Genomic DNA, 13,422 nt, shown 5'->3' with positions numbered 1-13,422 from the left:
TTTGTGATTTTTGACAAGAAAGGTATATGTGAAGCCCTCCGTCTCTTCTGGGAGAGAAACAAGCAGATTGTATAACACCAGTTTATTGCTCTCTAAACCTGCTTTTCAAGCTTCTACTGTCACCATATGTTACATATAATAAAAGATATGAAAAAGATTTGAATGTGCAATGAACCTGATGTTCACAGTAGATCTTATCTTTGATGAGAGGGGTGATAAAAATCAGTGACAGGAGATTCTTGATAGTCGCTTGCAAGAGGTAGCTTCTGGTGTTAAGACCTTGAGCAGTTTAACATGAAAACAGGCATGGTGTTTCCTCTGATGGCCTCAATGTTTTCACTGTATTTAGTTTTCACCCAACCTTCTATATGAGTAGGTGACACTGACTAGCTTTCATGTGCTTAAAAAATGGAAGATATTCATATATCAGGATTCAATGTAACCATGCTACTTGGACAAAAAAAATAGGAGATGTCTTTACAAGTTACTTAAGATTAGCAACAAATTTCTTTTCTTCAGCTAACTCTGTCTTCTAAACTAAAGTAGATATCAAGTTAACATATCTTAGCAGGCGGTGGACTTGGCCCAGTGGTTAGGGCATCCATCTACTACATGGGAGGTCCGCGATTCAAATCCTGGGCCTCCTTGACCCGTGTGGAGCTGGCCCATGTGCAGTGCTGATGTGCGCAAGGAGTGCCCTGCCACGCAGGGGTGTCCCCTGTGTAGGGGAGCCCCACGTGCAAGGAGTGTGCCCCGTAAGGAGAGCTGCCCAGCACAAAAGAAAGTGCAGCCTGCCCAGGAATGGTGCCGTGCACACAGAGAACTGACACAACAAGATGATGCAACAGAAAAAGAAAACACAGATTCCTGTACCGCTGACAACAACAGAAGTGGACAAAGAAGACACAGCAAATAGACACAGAGAACAGACAACCGGGGTGGGGTGGGGAGGGGAGAGAAATAAATAAATAAATAAATCTTTAAAAAATATATATCTTAATTGGGAAAACTGATGATAATAAATGGTAATTAAGTAAAATCTTGACAGAGATAAAGGCATGTTTGAAGTTAACTACCAAGGTTCTTGAACATTAGTTGTGATGGTCAAGAAAGGAATGTGGTTACAACTGTGTGTTAGGAAACAGCCAGTTGGGACTCAAGGACATCACTTCATAGGGTAATCTTCCAGTCATATTCAAGGCCGTACAAGTGTATTCACTAGCCAGCAAAATCAGTCTCTTGTGTAGCATTAAGAAACGATTCCATCATTTATTCATTATTATCATGATCCAGTCTTAATAATATTTGATGTACAAATACATGTATATTTATAATAATGCAGTATTATTTAAAAGTAAATCAAGTATCTATTTTGATCCTTAAAGCATGAGATGTCCTACTGTGCTGTATTTGAAGATGAGTAGGTAATTGTGCAAGTATAAAAACTGTTTTTATATGTTTTTCCAAATCTATAACCTTTCAATCTATTTGTGGTGGTAAATGCCTAGAAATTCTGACAACATAATTCTGAAAATTTGCATCTACTTTTTGTGTGGAAAAAAAGGGGAATTTTGAAACTTAGCTATATTGTTGGATGGTTTTTGTTTTTTGTTTTCGAATGAGAAGGAAAAAAGATTAATTACTTTCATCTTGAAAAACTAATATGAGTAGTTATCTGAATATTGCCTGTCACATTAAGCCATACTTGTTTTTTTATTGTTTTTTTCAGTTTCCATAGCGCGGCGTGTACAAGATCCATTAGCTGAGCTAGTAAAAATTGAGCCAAAGCACATTGGAGTTGGAATGTATCAGGTAAAGCAATATGAATCATTTAATTTATGAAATCCATCAATACAAAGAGCAGTACTGAAACCTGGCATAGTAATTAAGTGTCATTGGATGTAGATCCCCATTTTCAAAGGTTGTACAGGTGCGGGGAAGGTAGTTAGGAGTTATAAGTTAGAGGAGGGAATTCCCTTTTTTCCCTGACATTAAATGGCTTTGATCAAGACTTGGAATTGACTGTAGTCAGATTTAAAGACTATTGATATAATTTATTAGATTATTAGATCAGAGCAGTAACTTAATCCAGAGAGCTTTGTTCTTTTAGCATTGTTATATAAATGGGAGTAGTAGGTGTGGAGCAAGGGGAATGTTGGTTTTTTGTGTGAACCAAAAGTTCTTTTTGATTTATTAATCTTTCAAGAAGTCGTCTTTGGTACCTGCTCCACTTTATTTTTTTGCTGTGTTTTCCATTCCTTTTATTATTGGAGTTAGTTTTTTATTATTAGCCAGTGTGGTCTTAAATCCTTCAATTGTGTTGTTGATGTAGTAGTAGTAGTAGTAGTAGTAGTAGTAGTAGTAGTAGCAGCAGCAATAGCAGTAACTGCATTTTTGATTCTTAAGATTGTGTGTGTTCATTGGGCAGTTGGGGACAACACTAAATCTTGGCAAAGTGAATCCACGGAGATAGCAGAATGGCATATGGGACTTAAGTTGTTTCCAGAAGCCTGGAATAAAATTCTTTTCCTTTTTATGGAGTTTAAGTTCTTCTTAAACCTGAAATAAAATATTACCCTCTGTACAATTTTTATGGAATTTAAGTAATAGATACTACACTTTCTATATAGAGATATTATGTTAGAACGTGAAATCTGTGACCACTAAAATGGAAGAGATCTAGGAATCATACAATCCTCCTTTCTTTTTTGACAGAAAAAGAAGCTATGGTGCTAGAGTAGTTAGGATTTTTACTCAGGATCACACAATGGCAAAGCCTGGACTAACCTGTCATATTTGGGAATTAGCTGGGAATGTTCCCATTTTATAACAAGTTAGACTTTAACTAGGCTTGTTCATTTGGAAAGGATAGTTGCTGAAGGGCCTGATCTAGTTACAACTAGTTAGAAATGCCTGTTACCTCAAGAGTACAGCTATAACTGTTTTGTGATATAGGCATTCTTGTTAAGAGAAATTATAGTTATATGATTCAAGGTGAAGTTAGGGAGCTTCTCAGCAAGTTAGGTAGTAGAACAGAGGAAAGGGAAGTCATACGTACAGAATCCAGGCAGGCTCATAAGCTATTGCCATCATAGAGATCTCTTAAATAAATAGCAGGGCAGGTTTTGATTTAGAGATAGCATTTAACCTTAAAGAATTTGCAATTTATTCCAACAGCAGTGAGAAATAATGGAAGTGTTTTAAGCAAGAGAGTGACATGGTATGATTTGTGTTTTTAAACATTGACTCTGACTACTCTGGAGAGAAGGAATTAGAGAGGAAAAGGAGAAGCATTAAGACCAATTTAGAGGCAGCTACTCTAGTCCAGGGTGAGGAATGATGGTGGTTTGGGCAAAACTGATGGTAGTGAGCTAGAAAGATGTTGATTCTGTTTTGTAAGGACTATTTGGTGATAAGTCAGAGAAAGGAGTTGTTGAGAATTTACTGCAAGAGTTTTGAGGTGTGGATGATGCCTGGGTAGAGCAGATTTGGTGTGGTAAGATCAGTAATTCAATTTGGCACTTCAGCTTGGGATGTTTGTAAGAAATTGAAAAAATCTCAAATAGGAGTTAGATATACTAGTCTAAGGTTTAGAGAAATACCATTACTGACATTGAGTATTGGCTATTTAGCAAATAATGAAACTCAGAAAGTAATCAAGATGGTGAGCTGAGCTCATGAATATTCTTTAACCACATAACTAAGTTCCATGAGATGACAGAAAAAGTGTAAGTGTATATTGGGCCTATATAAACACACACTTATATGAAACATTGATGATTGCCTGCAAGGCAAAAAATATGGAAATTTCAGGAATTTGTGAATGGTATTGAGCAAGAGGAATCACATTCAAAGAGAAAAAAATTGGAGCCACAGCTCAAAACATAAATATCAACAGTGTTCTTGAGGTAGGTGCTGTTCCAGGAAGCTCTAAACCAGAGTCAGGGGATTCAAGTAGTGTGAAGAGGGTCTGTTAGTATCAGATCAGGAGGTGCATTTAGAGTAGGTAGGCCTGTAGTAACACCCTCCCTCAAAATACTTTGCATCTACCTAGGCACTAAGTGTAGCATAAAGGTCAAAGGGGCTGGGCAATACCTTAGGTAGCTTTTGATTGTCAGGAAGTTCAAGGAGTCTCATCTTGGAGGTCAAAGATCTAATTGAGTCCCAGAATTTTTGACCTATAATATTAATCCTTAAATATGTATCAGTCTGAACCAGATCATTTCAACATGACAAGGTAAAGGAAAAAGAAGTGATAGTGTTGGGATTCTTTTTTCTCAGGAAAAAGATTCAGATATAGATGAACTTACTGTAGAATTTGTTAGAAAAATGTTATTGAAATATATGAGGGTAATCACAAATAGGATATTTAATATAAATCATGAGACTGAAAAAAATTAAAAGTTGATCATTTCAACCAAAGACAGGAAAAAGAAAAAAAAAAAGTAATAAAATGTAAGATGATAGGAATAGGTAAAGGTAATAGATAAAGGGATGTATTAAATTTCCCTATCAATAGAATTCAGACTATTAACAATAAAATACATACACATACTGTATATGTAAAGACACTTCTAAAGAAAAAAATCAACCTTGATATTGAAAGTATGAAGAAGATACTCTCACAAATGAAAAAGAAAGCCACAGCATTGTTAATATCAAAGTAGAATTTAAGACAAAACATTAAATAAGACAAGCAGGACTATTTCATATTAATAACTGTATTAATAATACAGTCTCCCAAGAAGATATAATTGCCTTACACATTCTGTGTTATCTCACAACATAGCTTCAAAATGCAGTAAAAAACCTATTCTAAACTTTAGAGACAAATATACTTTTTATAGGAATAAAGAATAGGCCATAATATATTAACATATAAAATTTTAAAACAGCTTTATTGAGATATAATCACATACCATACAATTCACCCAAAGTATAAAAGTCATTGTATATGTATATATTCATAGGGTTGTGAAACTGTCACTACAATCTAATTTTTTAACATATTCATCACTCCAGAAAGAAACTGCATATCCATTAGCATTCACTCTCCATGCCCATCCTTCCCAGTAACTAGAGAACCACTAATTTACTTTCTGTCTTTATAGATTTGCATAGTCTGGATTGTTAATATAAATGGAATCCTATAATATGTGGCCTTTTGTGACTGGCATCTCTCACTTAGAATCAGGTTCATTCCATGTTGCATCATGTTAACAGTACTTCATTTCTTTCTATTGCTGAATAATATTCCATTGTATGTATATATAACACCTCGTTTATCCATTCATCATTTGATGGACATTTGAGTTGTTGTCACTTTTGGGGTGTTATGAATAATTCTGTCATGAACATTTATGTACAAGTTTTTGTGTGCATGCATATGTTTATTTTTCTTGGCTATATACTTGGAGTGGATTTGCTGGGTCAAATGTTAACACACCAACTTAAAGGCAGATGATGAACCAAGAAAATTATTTGCCACAAGAGCCTTGACATATTATGACTTAACCAAAGAAGAAATATGAATTCTCTCTTTTTCAAAGAAATCCAGATTAAACAAAAGGATAGTATTTCAGCCTATAGAGTGAATAAAGTTGTAAAAAATGATAAAAATCTGTGCCGGCAAGAACACTGAAATGAATATCACATACACTGTGGTGGAAACATAAATTGGTTATTTCTAGCAAATAGTTAATACTTATCAAAATGTACTTTTTAAAAAGCATCCCTTTGCCCTATAGTTCTCCTTTTAGGAATTTGTTCTGAGGTAATAATAAGAACTAATAAGATTTACATACAAGTTTGCTGTTAATAGCAAAATATTGGAAGTGACCACAATAGAAAAACAGTTACATGAATAATGGTATATCCATCTATTGAAATATTTTACAGCCATTAAAAATTCAGTCTTTCAAGAAAGATTTAATGACATGTAAAATTGCCCTTGATATAATTTTTAAAATTGCAACAAAGTTGCAATATAAATAAGACTAATTTGTATTCTTAAAATGTACATAAGTATTTGCATTGAGGAAAAAAACCTGGCAGGTATTTATATCTTGGGTTGGCGTGGTTAATGATTTTTATTTCTTTTTTATTTTTTACTTTTCAAACTTTCTTTAGTGATTATGTATTAGGGGAAATTATTGTAAAATATATATCCATTTCCATATCCCAGGCAATGGACCACTTAATTTTAAGCCTTGATACATGGAATTCCACTACAACTAGAGTAGGACTAAATTCCCTTTAAGTTGGGATCTCTAAGTGCTTTTGCTGTACATTTCATACGTATCATCATTCTCATTTAAGATAGTAATAACTGTACAACATTGGTGATGAGTAAAATGAAAGCTATTTGAAGAAAGGATGTTAAAGAATTAAATGAAATAATAGACCATAATATTATTTCAATAGCAACTTAAGTACTTTTAGTTTAATAACAAGTAAAATGCTAAAGGCAGCAATGCCAATTCTTGTCTTAGAAAATGGGGGAGATGATTTTAAAAACATATGCCTGTCATCATTTTTGGAGAGAACGAGGCAGCCAGTGTGGTTGAATGACAACATATCCCTAACTGACCCCTAAAGACTCCTTTGCTGGAACATGGCTTGGTATTACTCCCAAGAAAACATTGTGGAGTGAGAGCAGGATAATGCAGTGTTGGCTATGTTGAGTTCATGTGGGATATGTGGAATGGTGGTTTAGCCTGGTCTTGTCATATCCTGAGAAGCCCAACTTAAGTTAGTTAAATTCACTTGCTGTTTATTCCTTCTTTGGACCTTCTTTTAGATACTTCTGTGCTATTAACACCTTCATTGGTAATGAGCATGCACAGTAAAGTAGGAAACACTCAGAAGAGCCCTCCTTCTTCCTTTTGGACTTCTCATGTAGATCATTTGATGATATTAGAGAATGACATGATTGTTCAGAATGAGTTTTTGGAACCCTTAATGGATTTTCTGTGTCTAGGCCATCTTTATTCCTCATTATTGTGAATAATGAGGAGTGACTATAAAAGGAAAATTATCTTCCCAGTTAAACATAGTGAAATCTCAAACATGGGAATTTATATTTTTCCCCACCTTTTTTGTGGTATGCTAGGTTTAATAATATAAAAATGCACCTCTTCAATGGTGACAATACTGTTAAGAATGGTGTTATAGTTAACAGGTAGGAATTATTAAATATTGTTTCAGTTTAGGTCTATAAATTGTAACATTCCTCATCTTTTCTATAGTGCTTGTTCAAATTGTTTTAAATATTTTAATCCATTAATTATCATTTTAGAGTGGGATACAGAAAGGCAGCTGCCCCAGGGACAGTGAGGTGGCTTTTGCCTAGATTTTTTTTATCCCCTATACTAAAGCAATATTTTGAAATAGAGAAAATCCAAAGGTAAAACAAAGAGGAAAATGTTCTAAATTGAAGCAACATTCATACTACATTCCTTAACAAAATGTTTTTGCAATCTTGTCCCTTAACTATAATTCCCAGAATACTGACTGTGCCTGAATCTCTACTTTAAAGAATATTATAGATGAAATTCAAACTTAGCTCTGCAGATATATCATTCATTTGTGGCCATGCAGAGACCAAATTGGAAGGAAATGTCTTGTTATAGAAAAGAAGTAATTGACCTTGACTGAGAGTACAAGCCAAACTCATGTATTAGACTTTTCTAATTATTTAAAATTAAAGTTCTTAAAATTCTGTTTTGGGGATTTTGTCCCCTTCAAGGTGAATGAAAGTATTCACTTTTGTTTTCTCAGGTTCCTAAAAATGTAATATGACTATGTAATAAGACATACACACATACACATACACCCTGCATTTTTAGTATGATTTGAAGAATCTTTTACCAATAATATCTTAAACTATTAATAACAAAATATCTAATGTCCTTTATCTTTTGTTTGTTTACTCTTTGTATATCATTGACCAGGGACTATGAAACTCAGTCAATTTCTATTTTAGTCAAATTCCCCTACTAGTTTTCATACATCACAAAAATGTTCAAATTTCTCAAACTTTTCATGGTGTTTAAAATGAGTACTTATCATGGATGATTGAAAAAAAAAATTAAACAAGACATTAGAAACTCCATCTTAAGGAAAGATTTAAAAATTCTGCACATTAGAATCTAAACTATCTCTGAATCAGAAAACAGTATAAACAAAGACAGTCCACAGACATATAGGGAAAAGGTATTTGCAACACATTTAACTATAAAGAAGTAATATCTAGAATATATAAAGATCTCCAACAAATCAAGAGGAAAGGAAGACAAACAATTTAACAGAAGAAAATAGGAAAGGGTCTGGACAGGTAATTCACAGGAAAGGAAATGCAAATGACCAATAAGTTATTTTAAAAAGTTATCTATCTCACTAGTAATTGGAGAAATGCAAACTAAAATCATGATGGGAAATCCTTCAAGTAGACAAAAATTAGTCTGAAAATTCAGATGTCACAAGCTTGTGGAACATTAGTAATCTTGTACATTGCTTCTAAGAGTATAGATGGGTACAACCACTTTTGAAAGCAATTAGAAATTGGTAAAGTTGGAGATGAGCATTCTTTTTCAATTCAGCAATTCTGTTGCTAGGTATACATAGCCTCAGAAAGTTCTTTCACATGCACATAAGAGTACTTGCACAGAAGTTCATCGAAGCACTATTTATAATAGTGAAAATTTATGAACAACATAAATGACCATTTTCTGGGAAATGGATAAACTAGTATACTCAGACAGTGGAATACTAATAGCAGTGAAGATGACCCCAAATAGGGTCCTCAATATGGATAGACCTCACAAGAAATAATATTGAGAAAAAGCAAGTTGCAGAATATGTACAGTGGTACAATTTCTTCCATTGCTAGAGTCACAATAGTTCTATAGTAGAATACCAGTAAGTCCACTCTAATTTATATTTTATTCCTCCATCCTGTGGACTCTGGGATGGTGATGTCCACTCCACTTCTAAATCAAGAGGGGGCTTAGATCCCACATGGCTGATGGATGTGATTCTCCTGCTTGCAGTTGTAGGCACTCTTGGTTCCCTGGTGTGGTGGTTGACCATCTTCACCTCCCTGTTAGCTGACCTGGGTAAGTCCTACAAACTGGAGAGTAGGTGTTGCAACTCTGCTGGGGCTCAGGTTCCATCTGGCACATGACCAGTCCAGAGATAAAAGTTTCCTGAGTATACACCAACCCTAGCACAAATCACAGGTTCAGTAAAAGTGACAGAAGAGGCATATGTAGAAAAGTGACCTCTGATTCCAACTCCATCACACTCAGGAGCACAAATTCCAAAATAGGGCCCAATGGCAAGGCACTGAACTCCAGAGCCATTTGCCATACCCATAGAACCTGTGTGTCTCTGTAACCCTCAGGAGCACCTGTGCCTGGGGTTGTATCTACTTTGTCTCTGGGATCCTGCTGTGACATGCATAAGCGCAACCCCTCTGATGACCTTCCAACTCATTTTGAAGTCTCTTAGCCATATAAACTCATTTGGCTTTACCATTTCCCCCTTTTATTCATGGTCTTTTTCTAGTTGTATCACCAGTTGATGATTGTAATCATCGCCAGTTGATGATGGTAGTAATCCTTCGGCACCAGGGAGGCTCATTCCCAAGAGTTATGTCCCATGCTGGGGGGAAGGTAATGCATTTACATGCTGAGTTTGGCTTAGAGAGTGCCATGGGAGTTGCTGAGGGCAGGGAGAGGGAAGAAGAGGTGTGATGTGGGGGCATTTTTGGGACTTGGAGTTGTCCTAAATGGATCTTGCGGAGAAGATGCAGGACATTATATATCCTGCTATAACCCACTGAATGGACTGGGAGAGAGTGCAAACTACAATGTAAACCATAATCCATGTGGTACAGAAGTGTTCCAAAATGTATTCCCTAGATGCAATGAATGTGCCACAATAATGAAAGAGGTCGTTGATGTGGGAGGAGTGTGGGGGTGTGTGGGGTATATGGGAACCTCTTATATTTGTTAATGTAATATTTTTTGTGAGCGATGTATCTTTTAAAAAAAGACAATTAAATTTTTTAAAAATTTTAAAAAGAATACAGTATTATGCTATAGACATAAATCTTAAAAATATGAAAAACAATACCATATGTCATTTATGAATACCTGTATATATAGTAAAGATATAAAAACAAGCAGAGTAATTTAAGATAGTGGTATTTTGCATGGAGCATGGAAAGGGAGGAGAGCGGGATCTAGGTGGGATACACCAGGAGCTTCAACTATATTTATATTTCATTTCTTAAGCTTGTGGGTAGGTACATGGTATCTCTTATATTCTATAACTTCTTGTTAAATAATTTAAAAAGAAGATATATGCCACCAATATGATTAAGGTATGTTTTAACTCTGGAACTTTGGTTTTCATTTGGTTTTAATTTCTTCCTTATATATTTATGTATACTTTACTTTTTTTTTTAACAATGAGGATTTATTTATATAAATAGAAAATAAAACTATTTTCATTTTCCAGTGATAATGAAAAAAGATATGTTTAAAATTGTAGATTACGTTTCCTTTTCATAATTCTTTCAAACTTTCATTTTTAAGACCCTAATTTTATACTAGACCAGATGATCTTTCTTTAATGCAAAGTTTTAACAGTACCTTTAGAAATTTTCTATCTCACAGATATTTTTCTTCTGTGAATTTTTAGAATTAGATATCATTTCAGAAAGATATGACCTAGGACAAACTTGTAGACTATTATATTTACAGAGCAGTGTTGGGTAGAGCAGATGTTTAAGGAATTGTAGTATAATGTGTAATAATGATACTGTAATATGACTAGCATTTATTCCTATAAGTCTTTCTTTTCACTGCTACCTTCTTCCCCATTCCTAAATTATCTAAATTAGAAACTTTATGTTCAAGCAGAGGAGTTTTTAAAAGAACCTAGCCTAGGTCACATCCCCTGGTTTGGTTTAATTGGTCTGGGAGTGGACCCCGGACATCAAAAAAATTTTTTTTAAATTCTGCAGGTGATTCTAATCTAATCAGCCAGGATTGGGAACTAGTGATTCTCAAAGTGTGGCCCTTTGAACAGCATTTATATCATCTGAGAACTTGTTAGAAATGCAAATTCTTGAGCCCGTTCCTAGAGCTAAAGGATCAGAAATTATGGCAGATGGAATCCTGCAATCTGTTTTAGTGCTAATGTTTGAGAACCACTGATTTCTAATGCTTCGAAGCTTGAATGTGCATATGAAACCTCTGATTTATTTCTTCTGGGATGGGACCTGAGCATCTACATTTCTAATAGACTCCTAGGGGATGCCAGTGCTGCTGGTCTGGGGATCACATTTTGAGGAGCAAGAGATCCTACTCAAGCCACACCTGTTGAATCAAAATTGGTTTTAACAAGATTTCCAGAGGTTTCAAATATACACTATAGTGTATATAATGTAGGCAGGAAATCAGAACATGCCAATTTCTAAGGGAGGTAAGAGTTTGAAGAAGAAAGAACCAACATTGTGACACACTGAAAAATGAAGTAGGATAAGAATTGAAAACGTGTCTTTATTGTTTAGTAAAAAAATGTCAATGCTGACTGTAACAAGAATAATTTCGTTGAGGGGTGGAGACAGAAGCCAGATAGTATATTGAGGACTGAATGAAAGTTAAGCACTAAGAGGCAAGTGTATACAAATCTTTAAAGTGAGATTTTTAAGTCAAGGTTTGAATGTGTTTGAATGTTGATAAGCAGGAGGGAGAAGGACAGAAGGAGACATTGAAGATGCTGGAGAGGGAAAATGCTGGAGCTGAGGAGGCAGCATTCACACATGGGTGCAGGAAGGGAATGGACAGAAGAAGAAAGGCTGGGCATGGGGGGAGAGCTGGGAGGAGCAGGAAGAAAACAGACCTTTGGGGACTTTCTTCCCCACCTGATGGTCTTTGTTTTCTGTGAAGTAGGACCCTCTTATTTTATCTTTTCCCCCCATTTCCCCCACCCCCAATGAACAGTCCGTTTTTGAATTTCTGTAATCATAGTGTTCATTTATTTACTTGTTTATTGTCTGTCTTTCCTGATAGAATATATACCCTCATATGAGGGCAGGGGATTTTCATCTCTGTTTCTATAACACCCAAGACCTGGTGCATGGTAGATATTTAATAAGTATTTCCTGAATGAATGAGTGAATGAGTGCGTGAATGGTAGGTTATAAATATAGTTGATTATCAATGTATTTTTAAGAAAACTTTAAACTTTGAATATACCATAAAATTTGGTAGTGTCTCCCTCAAAACTTGTTGGGTAGACCTGAATTAAGTTTGTGCAAATGGATATTATATAGATTTAAAAATTGTGGAATAAGGTTTTGCTAAAAATGTTTAATTCTTCTCTTCATATAGATATTCCTTTTCTCTTTTGCTGAATTTTTAGTTATAATTATGTCTGATGACTGGTGTGATGGATATAATTCTTTACTAATGTGAAAAGCTACTCTTTGTAATATAATAATGATCACACTAGAAAGAACTATTGACAACCCAAATATAAGATGCGCTAGATAATTATAGCAATTGAGAAAAGAAATGAGTAAATATCACGAGGGCCACTTCTGAGAATTTTGTTCTGTGTATTCTAAAGATACTGATATTGTTCGGGAATGTTGACAAACTCATTCCTTTATATGTGTAGGGGGGTGGAGGAGGGATTTGATCATGGTCTTTAAAAATAGTACAGGTAAGGTTCATTACTGTAAGGTTATATTACATTTTAAATTCAAGAGGAAGGCATCATCATCATCGTGGTGATAGTATGCATTAAATGCACGCTCTTTCAGAAAGGACTGAGGTTTATAGAGTTCAGGTTAGAAATGAACCCAGCCTGCAAAGCGATTATAATGCAGTACAGAGACAGGAAAACTGGCCTCATTGAATTATGGGGTGAGTTCACTCATGGCACATTTTTCCACCAAATCTATCTTATACTGTGGAGAGTTGTATTATATCTTATATCTTATACTGTGGACATTTTTGTCTTTCTTTTTGGTAATCATGGAAAGGAATTCTAAGAAAAAAGTCTGTATTGAGGAAAAATCATATTGACAAGGGATACTTTCCTGGGTTCTAAATAATTTTAAATATCATTATGTTAGCCTCTATTTGTGTAGAATTAAGGTTTTGTTTTTTTTCCCCTCAGTTCCACAGAAATAAAGATATGTTGTCTGTCTAACTGAATACCTAACTCTAGGAAATATCCTTGTTTTGGGGTGAGACAATAGCTTAGTTGGCTGCCTTCTTAGTCCACTGTTGACTTTGGTCATATATTTTCTTCAATAATCCAGGTCAGGGAACCCAAGCTGTTTATTGAATAGTTTTACTAAAAAGGTCTATTGTCTTTTCAAATGTATAATTGAAAGGGAAT

The 13,422-nt window shown here is 34.9% G+C and overlaps 1 protein-coding gene across 4 annotated transcripts in view; it reads left to right on the top strand.

The window, feature by feature from the left end:
* Nucleotides 1-13,422, top strand: part of SRBD1 (S1 RNA binding domain 1) — a 261,168-nt gene that overhangs the window by 155,556 nt on the left and 92,190 nt on the right. For all 4 annotated transcript variants that reach the window (XM_004447327.3, XM_023588117.3, XM_004447328.4 and 1 more), the window contains exon 16: nucleotides 1,730-1,812. In XM_004447327.3, the coding sequence (XP_004447384.1) occupies nucleotides 1,730-1,812 (83 nt within the window). The remainder of the gene's footprint in view (nucleotides 1-1,729; nucleotides 1,813-13,422) is intronic.

This window comes from Dasypus novemcinctus, chromosome 17 (assembly GCF_030445035.2).
Source record: "Dasypus novemcinctus isolate mDasNov1 chromosome 17, mDasNov1.1.hap2, whole genome shotgun sequence".
NCBI classification, from domain to species: domain Eukaryota; kingdom Metazoa; phylum Chordata; class Mammalia; order Cingulata; family Dasypodidae; genus Dasypus; species Dasypus novemcinctus.
The sequence above is the reverse complement of the archived record's forward strand: the minus strand, read 5'-3'. Positions and strand labels throughout refer to the sequence as shown.